At 39.2% G+C, this 12,709-nt stretch overlaps 1 protein-coding gene and 1 long non-coding RNA gene across 12 annotated transcripts in view; one reads left to right on the top strand and one right to left on the bottom strand.

Moving 5' to 3' along the window:
* Positions 1-225: 225 nt before the first annotated feature.
* LOC123651631 lies at positions 226-2,075 on the bottom strand. Its single transcript, XR_006740475.1, has 3 exons — positions 1,269-2,075; positions 852-951; positions 226-408 (listed from the first exon to the last, which is right to left on the bottom strand). It is a non-coding gene; the product is annotated as an uncharacterized LOC123651631 (long non-coding RNA).
* A 241-nt stretch (positions 2,076-2,316) lies between these two features.
* Positions 2,317-12,709, top strand: part of CUL3 (cullin 3) — a 107,022-nt gene continuing 96,629 nt past the window's right edge. For 3 of the 11 annotated variants that reach the window (XM_045575583.1, XM_045575586.1, XM_045575579.1), the window contains exon 1: positions 2,324-2,814. In XM_045575583.1, coding sequence (XP_045431539.1) covers positions 2,749-2,814 — 66 coding nt within the window. In that variant the 5' untranslated portion in view covers positions 2,324-2,748. Of the gene's footprint in view, positions 2,815-12,709 lie in introns of all 11 variants that reach the window. The other 8 variants (XM_036422490.2, XM_036422482.2, XM_045575580.1 and 5 more) reach the window with 5 other exon arrangements.

The following is a 12,709-nucleotide window of genomic DNA, read 5'->3' as shown; positions in this document are numbered from 1 at the left end:
TTGGTGCACTGGGCCTCTAGTATATACACACACACACTATAGACCTATTTTATGCTAGTTATTCCTTTTTAATGCCCTTACTTGTCAAAATAAAGTTGGAGAAACATATATTGGTTCCCCAGGTTTTTAAAAATACTTTATTGTTTTGTGAAATCCAAGTGTTAAAGACTGGCACAGTTTAAAATAAAGTTCATTTTATAAAAGCATATAAAGTATTTTTTTAAAAGAAATGTAACATATTGAATAAAGGAAGATAGTATAATCTTGGCTTTAATTATCCATGCTAATAATAGCCAACAGGTAAGCCCAGCCTGTGTAGCTCATTTGATTGAGCATCGTCCCAAGCACTAGAAGGTTGTGGGTTCGATTCCTGGTCAGGGCATGTTGCCTGGATTATGGGCTCAATTCCTAGTAAGGGGCATGCAGGACATAGTCAACCAATGTTTCTCTCTCTCCCCCTCTTCCTTCCTCTCTCTGAAATCAATAAAAATATATTTTAAAAAATAGCCGACAGATGTTGAGTGGCTATTCTGTGTTGAGCACTGCTCTCAGGCTTTTTGAAATGTATGAAATCATTTAAATTTCATAGCAGCTCAAGAAGAAAGCTTTATTATCCCCATTTTACAGCACTCCGGGCACAATCAAGTCCTTTCCCCAAAAGACACATAATAAACCCATGGCTCCACAACATATATTCTTATATTAAAGAAACTGGGCCATTTGACTGTACAACCAATAAAAAACATTGTTGATATAGTCTAATGATGATACAAATGGATGTTCAATCACCATACAGATTATACACTAAGACTCTTATCTTATATTTAAGTCAGAGCCCCTCCCAATCTTACCTTATTAATCCAGTTAGTGATGACCTATTTTTAGCTTCAGTGTTTACACAGGCATTGCTTCAAGCAACATCCTCATTTCTTAAGCTCGTGTTTTGATTAGCTAATAACAAAAAAAACAAAACAAGAAAATACATTTTCAAATGGGCATTTCAACCAAGTAAGGAATGAAAGCATATGTTCAAATTTAGTCATCAAGATTAAGTTAATTTAGGGCAAATTCAACTTTATAGTAAACAAGTAGAAAAGCACATTTAAATTTACCTGTTTAAAATATATACATATATGTATATACACGTACCCCAGCTTTGAAATGCTAATTTTAAGTACTAAAAAGCCCAGCTTCCAAATATTGATACCCATTCCAACCGTAGGCTCTTACTTAAAACGAATAGATCACAAACTTTAGTGGAAACTCACATTTGTTTGCAGCATCAGAAATCCAAAATATAACATCATTTGGGAAAGTGGCAATTTAAACAGTAAAATTCAAGACTGCTGAATCAAACTAGACTTTTGGACTACAATCGCGTGGGGATGGGGGGATCCAAATTTGCAGCAAATTGCATTAAAGACAATAATTTTGTCTTTCCAAAACTTACAGTACTCTTCGTAGTGGTAAAAATGATTGTTAGGTTAAATATAGGATTCTATCATCCTATCTTCTATTCAACACCATTTACCAAAATATCGCACTACATTAAAGGAATTGTCATTTTATGGTACGGTAAATAAACTTTAAGACTCAGAAGTCCTGGTTCCCTCAGAGAATATCAGGGATTCAGGAGGCCCCGGAGCTTCTGCAGTTTAAGGAAATTTTGTGGATTAACATCTCCACCCCTGAATCCTAGAGTTGGGGTGTTGTACATATGATTTGAATATTTTTGTTAAGCATACAGGACCCTAACTTCTGACCCTTCAGGTGACTCCTGCACAAACTCCTCTTTCAACTTCCTCGCTTCTGCTCAAGAACCCATCCCTAGTCCACATGCCCTAGAAAAACATAGGAACCAGTTCTAGGACGTTAGCGATCCACCTTGCACCCACGCTCCTCCCAGAGACTATCCTCCCGCCCTAACCCCGGCCCCAGCCCCCGCCCTAAGCCAGCCCAGCAGGACCCAGCCCACTACACGGTCAACTGAGGCTCTCCCTACTTCCTCCGCCCACCAGGCCCACGTGACCTCCACACCCCACCAATCAGCCACTACCTCCGCCCACAACCCGGTCTCCGACGCTCCCCCGTCGAAAAGACAACTTACTCCTCTGGCACTCAGCCCCGCCCCTTCCCCCACCTCCCCGCCCCGCCGGCCCCTCCCACTTCCTCAACCCCCGCCTCCCCTCCTCCCGCGGGCCCCCGCCCCCGGGCTTCGCCCCGCCTCGCCCGGGATCGCGCGCTTGCCCTCTTCTCGCGAGATCTGAGCGTCCCCCCGCGGCGGCCGTCCGCCTCCTTCTGTCCTCCCACCTCCCTCCCCCCAATCTCTCCACTCTCCGGCTCTCCTCCCTCCCTCCTCCCCCCTCCACCCTCTGGGCCGGATCTCGTCTCGCTGAGGCGGAGGAGGAGAAGGAGGAGGACGTTCGGCTTGCGCAGTGAGATGTTTGTCCGTCGCCGCCGCCGCCGCCATCGCGGAGGAGCGCGATAAAGGGAGCTGAGCCGGGCGTGAGGGGGACCCCGCGGAGCAGCCGCGTCAGCGCAGCCCCCCCGCCAGCTGAGCCCCAGCCGCCGGAGCCCGAGTCGCCGCCGCCTCCGCCGCGGCCGCCCAGGGGCCGGCCAGCTCCCCAGCCCAACCGGGGGCCGCGCCGCCGCCCCCAGCGTCGCCCCTCGTCCGCCCGCCCGCCTTAAATGTGACACCGGCGCCTCGGAGTGCGACCCACAGCCGCCGCCGGGGAGGGGACGAGCACCATGTCGAATCTGAGCAAAGGCACGGGCAGCCGAAAGGACACCAAGATGCGGATCCGGGCCTTTCCGGTGAGTCTCTACTGGGCACCGGGGACCCCTGGGCCGGGGGCCCGGCTGAGAGTCGCACGCGAGGCCCGGGCTGAACTCCCCCCAACAGGCCGCAGGCCCGGCCTCCCCTCCCCCACGCCGCCGCTGGCCGCGGGGCGCGAGCCTTCCCGGCAACGGGGCTGCGCGGGGCCCCGGCCCCGGCGCGGCCGCCCTCCCGGGCCGTTCCCCGCGCCCGGCGCCCGATCCGGCGACGCGCCCCTACCCGTCGCGGCGCCTCCGGCCGCCCCGCGGGCGTGGGCTGTGGCCGGGGCCCCTTGGCCGATCCCAGCACCTCCCCACCTTATTGGGGTGTAGGCCCAACAGCTAACACTCCTCTCCCGGCTCGGCTCCCGGGACCCACAGACCCACGGGGATGGGGACTATCTTAAGCCTCGTATGGGGCCTGTGTATAACTTTTCACGTGTGGTTTCACAAAACAAGCCAGTCCAAATGACGGCCGGCCAAACCTCCAGGATGATGAAGGGGACGGTTCTCTCTCTCCCCCTCCTCCCCAGGAAGCGTTTATGCCACCAACCCTATCCTCAACGCGGTGACAGTGGTTCCACGTAATGCTCAATAGAAACATACTAGTAATATCAGATGTATTTATAGCATCTTTCATCCACAAGCTTTCAAAGCACTTGACAAACTCTCCTGTGCAGAAATCCGCCCCTTGCCAATAGGAGGGTCAGGAGAAGCAAGCGGGAACAAATGGGGCGGTTGGTTCTCTGTTTCTCAGACCTGGAAGCCCAAAAGAATGAAAAATCGTCACCCTGGGTTGCTTTACTCTATAGGTGTTAGTGCCTGCAAATGTATTCTGTTTAGAAACTTTTTAGTATTATTGAGTCGTACGCTTGCGGTGTCGTGTTATATAGTGTTTAAGTTATATGATAAGTTATGGCAAGCCTGTAAACTGCTGGTGTAAGAGAAACTGGACATACTTGCTCTTGTCGCTACAGTAACACCTAGGTATATGTCAGGAAAGACTAGTACTTGAACTTAACAATAGTAAAACTACAGAAAGACCTTGCTTTTCCTTTCCTAGAATCATAGACACAATCCTGTGAGGAGGAAAAGGGAGAGGAGGTGTGGACTCACTTTTTAAAGCATGATTTTTCTCAAGTGTAGGTTGCAGTGAGGAAAGACTTCATTAATAATATAGTTTTCGGATTTAAGTAAGAAATTCACTCAAGGAACTTGACCTTTCTGAATTCTTAAAATTGGAAACAATATGCAGACTATGACATTGTAAACAGTAATGTCGATGTGTGGACACTTCCTGCTTTATGTAAACAAGGTGGGATATACTCAGGAGGATTAAATGTTTTGAAGGGATTTTTGTAATTTTGAAGTTTTTTTTCTAAGTAAATGTGAGGAACTACAAAGAAAGAAATGCTGACAAAAGTCCACTAGCATGTTTTCCCATGTAAGGGAATAGTGTTATGAATTTACGAGAAATGTTAGTTTTCCTACTGAATCAGTTCTATCTCTTTAGCAGAATTTAAAATTGTTTAGTTTTTTCAATAAGTTTATGCAACAAGTTTTCAAGGAAAAGTTTGCTATTCTTGGAGTGTGAGTTCTATTTCAGATTATTACTAAAATGTGGAGTAGCTCACATTTGACATCTACTTATGCTAATGTTCTGGTTAGCTGGTTCTACCTTTATGTATTTTCAACTCAGTATCTTAGCTTGTTCCTACCTGTTCTCCCATTCCTTCATTCATTCAACAAGTACTGAGTACCATGTGCCAGACACTGTTTTAGGGAATTTTTAAGTAGCATATGGTTATGAACTAATTTGGATCCTTTCTGTCTTGACTTTTTGCCCTTTTAAGTTTTTTTTAAAAGCCTTTAATGAAGTTTGTGACTAGTGTTTTGATATTCAGTAGTTAATATTTGCCAATTTTTAAAAGTGTAGACTTTATTATTTCATAATTAGGAATATCATATGTAGTTGCCAGTGAAAAGAACAGTTATATTTTTTTAATATATAAATTTTTAAGTCATATTTCCTTAATAAGGATAGAGATATGCCTCAGTGGTGTGGTAGTTCACATTGGTAAATGAGTATTTATAGACCTTCAAAATTTTTTATTTCAGGTTAGTGATCTTTTGCTTAACTGTAGTGTGCATAAATTGGTAATTAGAAGTAGAAAATACATAGTGTTCCATAAAGAAAAAATATTGTTTATGTGTGTACGTATGTACATACAAATACGGTATTTTACCATTTGGATATATAGTTACTATGATTTAAGGGAAATTATAGTTTAACCAAAGTCTGAAGTGCTCATTTCAGATTCTGTTTTATAAAATTGATGTGCAAAACATATAAAAATGTTTGGGGATTGTTTTGTTTGTATTGCAGAATAGAGTGGTAAGTGAACTTATATTTTATAGTCATGTAAATCTATTCCAGACACAATCTCATCTGTAGAATCCGGCATTTTTAGTGTTTTGAGTGCATGTTTTAAGAGTTTTTTCATCATTGTTCACAAGAATAGAAGTTACACCATTCCAGGTTTATGCACAATTTACATTTTAAGTAGGCCTTTTCATAAAATTTCAAGAGAAGTTGGCTCTTTTTAAGATGGAAAACAAAGCAAATTTCTGTCTTTATACATTGTTGATGGAGGAAAAGTTTATCCCAGTTTTTGAGCTTTCCTGCAGTGTACAAAGTACATTTATCATTTAACATCTTTCTGATTTGGGGGTACCCAAAGTAACAGCAAGGGCTACAAAACTATTTTAAGGAAAGAGGCTATAAGTTGCCAAACTCCTGAAAACAAAGTGGATTTGGACCAGAGAATGCTGCCCCAAGGAGTTTCTACTCTTCTCCCCTTGATGTTGCCATGTGTCTCCACCCCGAGCTTTTGTTCCACTATGTAGGATTAGTTACTGTCAGATGAACTTTTTGTCCTTATCTCTGAAAAGCCATTCCTCACCATCTGTACTGTCCAGGGTTTTGTCCACATGAGCTTGGAAAGATTGATTGGATTGAAGGGGATATATTTGAATGGAAGTGCTAGCCTCTCTTCTGATTTGCCTTATTGGCTTAGCCTTCAGAGTTAAGACACATTTTGAGAGTGATTGCTGGAAATGGGTTCAGTTACTTGATAGAAGCATGCTAATCATGATAAAGGATCTCTGATTGTTATGTCCACTCCATAATTCTAGATGAGATTTCCAGAGCTCTCTACCTGTGTGGTGGACAGGGAATGATGTGGAGGTTACCATTAGATGGTACCCATAAAGTGACTGACATTAGTAAGCGATTAAGTTTTAAGATTATTTTTTATTTATATAAGCTCACAAGAACTTAACGACTAATGTTTTTGTTTTTCCAGCTACATATTTGCCAGATTTGGGAAAACAGCTTTGATCTTGATAATAAGTTTTTCTTTCTTAGGGGAAGTAATAGTTACCGTATTTTTCGGACCATAAGACGCTCCGGACCATAAGACGCACCAGTTTTTAGAGAAGGGAAATGAAGAAAAAAAGATTCTGAAACAAATAGTGTCCTAAAATATTTTATGTGCATTAAAACCCAACATTACAGTCATAAACACATGTAATCAACCCTGTAAAGTAAACAGCAGCATTTAGAACCATTTTAGAGCCGGGCAAGCACACAGAGACCACACAGAGCTGGGCAAGTAAAAAAACTTTTTTTTTAAAGTATATGTGTAGGCTATATTTGGACCATAAGACACAGGGACTTTTCCCCCCCACTTCTGGGGGGGGAAAAAGTGCGTCTTATGGTCCGAAAAATACGGTAACTTAAAACTACCAGGACATCCATACAGGAAAGCTGCATAATAGTCTTGCAAGTCACACAGGGTAGGGAATTAGTTGTAAGTTTGTTTTTCATTCTGTAGCATTTTCTTATAGAGAAATCCTGGAGTAAATTGTAGGATATTTATTAAAGTGTTGCTTATAGCCGAGACCGGTTTGGCTCAATGGATAGAGCATCGGCTTAGGGACTGAAGGGACCCAGGTTCTATTCCGATCAAGGGCATGTACCTTGGTTGCGGGCATATCCGCAGTAGGGGGTGTGCAAGAAGCAGCTGATCGATGACTGACTCTCTCTCTCTCTCGTCGATGTTTCTAGCTTTCTATCTCTCTCCCTTCCTCTCTGTACAAAATCAATAAAATATATTAAAAAAAAAGTATTGCTTATACTTAGACTGATTCTTCCTTTTTACAAGTTTTAGGATAGCTCGTTGTGTTATAGCTGTTAGAAGTTTAAAAATAAAAGCATAAAATAGGTACTTACAACATGTTCATTTTGCATTATCTTCCTAGATGGCAGTTCAGAGGAACCTGGAAATTGTTAGTATCAATATTAAATTTGAAACTATTTTTGTAGTATAGAAAATAATGTGAGAATGTGGTCTTTTAAATAACACATAAGTCACAAAGTTGATTCAAACAAAATAGAAAGCTTTATATGTTTGCACATCATTTATTCATTAAGTTAAAAAACAATTTCTCTAATTTAGGAAGATTTTATAATTAGGACTAGAAAAAAGTAGTATGCCTTTCCTTTGTATTATAAATTGAAAGACTTTAAAGGTAATTTTTGCTGTTGTCTTCATTCAAGGTCATCTTGATATTTACAGTTTTGTTAGATTTCTATAAAGCTTTCTGGACAATTTATAGTTTTAAATATTGAAATTTTTGAGAATAATTATTGTTTATCCATTGTAAAGTCAACAGAAAAGTAAAGGTGTTACTAGGAAGAACAAGTAACTGGGATGAAATGTGAGTTACAGTTAGTGTCTATCAGTATATTGTGAAAACTGTTCAATCATAATCTGTCAAAGCAAAGAATTCCTATTGGTAGCTTTTTTTAAAAATATATATTTTATTGATTTTTTACAGAGAGGAAGGGAGAGAGATAGCTAGAAACGTCAATGAGAGAGAAACATCGACCAGCTGCCTCTTGCACACCCCCCATCGGGGATGTGCCCGCAACCAAGGTACATGCCCTTGACCGGAATCGAACATGGGACCTTTCAGTCCACAGACCGATGCTCTACCACTGAGCCAAACCTGTTTCGGCCCGTTGGTAGCTTTTCTAATTGTAAATGTTATGTATATTCATAATAGAAAACTTAATAAATAAAAATTACCTGTAACCCTACCTCTTGGAAATAAACAGGACAATGACATTTTGATGTGTTTTCTTTTATCGATAATCTGGAATACACGTGTGAGCACACAGTAAAAGTGAGGTACAATATCATTTTATATACTGCCTTTAAAAAATTAGTATCTTACTATACATATAGTTTCATGTTAAATATATTGAACACATTATTTTTCATGTCTCTGTAATAATCTATAGTACCTTCATTAGCTTAATCATTTTTTTTGCCAAGTATTTTGATTAATTCTCATGGACCCATATTTTCTCTTTTATAAATAATGCAACTGTGACAGCACATAAATATTTGAGCTCATTTATAATTATTGAAGTACTGGGCTAACCATAATTGATATTACCAAAATGACAGAAAGGTGGTAATAATGGCTAACACTTTTTTAATGTTGCCATGTGCAATGCACTGTTTTTGTGCTTTCCGTGTATAAGCTCATATAAAATGCACAACTCTATAGAATACTACTATTCTCATTTGTTATATATTTGAGGGCTTGAGAGGTTAAGTAATTTGCTTAAAGTCCCTATACTTGTAAGTGGCAGAACTGAGATTCTAACCCAGCTGGTTTGGCTCTAAAGTGCGGCTCTTAATAATTAATTATACCTCTCCAGGTTGTGTCATTTTAATTTCTGTGTATTAGTGTCTTAGTCAACATATACCTTTAATGCCATAGGTATAAAAATAAATAGTACTTTAATTCGCATTTCGTCGACTACTTGTAATAATAAAACTGTGGATAGTTTGTAGAGAATTTTCATTTAGTTTTACATTAGAGTAGTCAACATAATGTATGTATTAGGAATATCCCTAAAAAGTAAAGAGACTGAGCATATGAGTAAGGGCTCTAGGCTGCCAGGGTTTGAATGTCAGCTTCACTTCCTAGCTGTGTTATTTTTAACAAGTTATTTAATCACTTCTAGCCCTCTATAACATACAAATAGTAGTAATACCTATCTTACAGGGTTGTTGTGAGATAAAGAAAATAAAGCATTAGAACAGCACCTATTGCTATATCAACATTTAGCTATGATTATGCCACAATGTAAATATTAAAATTAATACTATTTTTGCAAGTTGTTATATGGGTATACTAGACACTTATTTTAGTGATGCTGTCATTTTTGGTACAGTTTTTAGAACTTACATTTTGAAAAACCTACAGAGTCGATTTGTGAATGACACTAAGAAAATTAGTCTCAAAGGATATAGGTTTGGTACCACTGGGACACTTCAAAAGAATGCTACTGGCCCTTGAGGGATAGATTCAAAAGAGAAGTTACAATAATGAGTCTCAGATAATTATTGGAGTTGGAGTAAGTATGTAACTTTATTAAAGGAGTAAACATTCATTTAGTATGTATATCCTAATATGTACATTAGCTTTTTATCTAAAAATACACTTATTCTTATTTCCTTTCCATTTTTCTTCCCTTTCTCCTCCACCCTTTTTTGGTTTCACTTACGAACTATGTTGTGGTCCCAGCCCAAAGCTTATACATACCAGACACCCTTTTGAACCACAGAGCACTTAGCATAGTGTTAGGAACACTGTAGGTGGTTATTGAATGATTGATTAAATGAGAAACTAGTCATTTAAGCCAAACTATAGTAATTGATTAATTTGTTAAGTCAATGGAAGTAGTACTTTGAAATGTTTGAACTCCGCAGCAGTAAGTGAAGTCTTAAGATATAAGTAGGTCATTAATGATCCTGTGGCACTTTCCTCAGACAGGTAGTCAGCCTAATCTGAAATGATAATGACTTGAAAGTAAAGGTAGTATGATGCATTGGCAGTAACCTTGGATTAAGTGTCAGAAGACTCTCTGGTCCAGTTTTTTTCTGTTTACTAGCTGTGCTTTACATTTTGCTTCCTCCACCATGACTCCTTCCAATCTGTTCACCTGTACATTCTGATCCACTACTTCACTCCTCCATATCCTCAGCCTGTTCTTAAAAATCTTAGCCTTTTCATCTGAGATCTGCCCTGGAGACTCGGGCTTAACTTCTTGAATTGAGGTGTCTGATTTTTTTTTTTTTTTTTTTAATAATCCTTGAATCACTGAGTCCGGTGCCATTTATTGCCACTTCCATCATCCTCTTTTGTGGCTCACGCCCTTGTTAACTATTCTTTTGAGTGCTGCTTATGACCAGGTCTTGACTTCTTATCTGTGCTCACCCAGTCATTGAAGACTTTAATACCTTCTTCACAGACATGTTCTAGTTTAAATTTTAACTTGATCCATTGCATATGGGCATAGTCATTCATTTATAAAATGCATTCGTTGTGTGTTCCCACTAGGAGTCAGGCACTAGATATAAAATAATAATCAAACAGACCTGGCCTCTTCTGTATTTGTGATCTGCACTCTGTCTTGTTTGTCATTCTGCTACTTTAGAAACCTTAAACTCCAATGTTGCATACTATCCTAGCTCTTCCATTTATTAGATGTAGAACTTGAGCAAATCACCAAACCTCTGCCAGTTTCCTCTTTTGTTAAAAGGCAAAACAATAGTACCTACCTTGCAAGATTGTAAGAATAGAGTGAATTCATGTAAAACTCGTACAGTAGTGCCTGGCACATAGTAAGCATTATATAAAAAAGTGCATGTTGTGATTATTATTCAATTATTCTACATGCTTTATTTCCTTTTCACATTACTGTCCTCTTGGATCTCAGGAAGATTCATTTCATTCTCCCAGGCTGTGGTGATACCTGTTACTAGTTGCCCTTTCTGTCCTGCTACTCCTCAGAGCAAGGCCAGAAATATCAAAAAGCATCTTGGATCATTTCACCTATCTGCCTTTATTGCGTATAGTTTTTAGGCTATTTTGCACTAATTGGGGAAATTACAAGACCCATTCGGGTCAGGCCATATGCCCATGTTGCGAGCTCAATCCCCAATAGGGGTCGAGCAGGGGGATAGCTGAACAATGATTTTCTGTCATCATTGATGTATCTCTTTCTCTCTCTGCCTCTCCCTTCTCTGAAATCAATAGAAATATATATATTTTAGCCAAAACCGGTTTGGCTCAGTGATAGAGCGTAGGTCTGCGGACTGAAAGGTCCCAGGTTCGATTCCGGTCAGGGGCATGTACATTGGTTGTGAGCACATCCCCAGTAGGGGGTGTGCAAGAGGCAGCTGGTCGATGTTTCTCTCATCGACGTTTCTAGCTCTCTCCCTTCCGCTCTGTAAAAAATCAATAAAATATATTTTTTTAAAAGAAATATATATTTTTTAAATTCTATCTCTCTTCATCAAAAAATTTAACTACTGCTTCACTGAGAAAACTAATGTTAGCTTGTGTTAAGTTCTTTCAACTTATATTCTTTAGCCTGTATCATGCATGACTCATTCTCAACTCCTCTCAAGTCTCAGAGAATGAAGATGTTTCTTTTCTTTCCTTCCCAATCCTGGTGACTGCCATACTATCTATCTTCATAGCCATGAGCCTTCAAATAGTATGTAATTCATTAGAACACAATTTTCTTTGTCAGTGCAGCAGAATGGTATCCCAGCAATGCCAATTTGTTTTCTCATCTTTAAGATGTGTTCTGTAGCAATCTCTCTCAGGATTGTGAGGATTAAAAGAAATTATCAGGAAGTTCTTTCTAATGATAGCATCACTGAGACATTTAAAAGAATTTTTCTAATCATAAAGTCAGAATTTTCAACTAAAAATAATGTGTTTCCTGTGGGACAGTTATTGTCAAATTCTTATGTGGTCTCTAGGACCCAGGGAGAGTGAAGTATCTTCAAAAATTTCCCTCTCTGGTAATTTAGACCATTTCCTATGTTGCCATAAATGTAAATTGTTTATTGTTTTAAAATAACCAGTCCTTAATCCAGACTTTTTTAAATTGAGGAGAGTCCTACGTGCCTAAATTGACAAAGTTAATAGGAAATTGAAAACAGAGCTTCTAATCCTTAATCCAGAACTTTTACTATTACAAGCATTACTTCTTTTTCTAAAGTTAGTTTTAAAGTTGAAAATGTACTTGAGAAAAATTTATTAATTCGACTACAATTCATTTATCATAGTACTTGGAATCACTGAGAAAGGAATGGACCCAAATTTGCTCTTTAAATAAAGTTGTACTGCTAATTAAAAGAATAAAGACATCAAAGGCATATCTTTACCTACTTTAAGAAAATACAATAAATATTCTTTAGAGATACAGTACTTCTCTCTAAAAGCAAGCCATCATTGCTAAGAGGAATACTTTACCATACCGATTGTAAGTCATTCTTATCTAAAGCGGCCCTTCACTGAGCAACACCTAGCCTCTTCTATTTGCCTTGTCCTCTTGAAAGTAATCATGAAAAATTCTTTTCACTTTTCAACTTATTAATGTATGAGAAGTTTCTTTATAAGATTAGTAACTACAATTTGTTGAATTTCTACCTTGTATTAGGTTCTGTTTTAAGTACTTTGAAATATAATTACCTTAAATCCTCACAACAATCTTTAGATGTTGTTACTCTTGTTTTAAATTTATCTGGGGCTCAATGAAATACATTTACATCTAAGAAAGGGCAGAGCTGGGATTCAGATCCCAGGCATGTCTGACTCAAAAATTCATGTTCTTTGCAGTATACCATACTGCCTAATTATATTCTGTTAAGAATTTGCTAAATTTCCGAAATTAAAAATTTTTTTTTCTTTAAAAAAAATATATATATATATTTTATTGATTTTGTACAGAGAGGAA

The sequence above is a fragment of the Pipistrellus kuhlii genome, unplaced genomic scaffold, assembly GCF_014108245.1.
Source record: "Pipistrellus kuhlii isolate mPipKuh1 unplaced genomic scaffold, mPipKuh1.p scaffold_m20_p_7, whole genome shotgun sequence".
NCBI classification, from domain to species: Eukaryota; Metazoa; Chordata; class Mammalia; order Chiroptera; family Vespertilionidae; genus Pipistrellus; species Pipistrellus kuhlii.
Note: the sequence above shows the minus strand (reverse complement) of the source record. Positions and strands in the feature narration are given on the sequence as shown.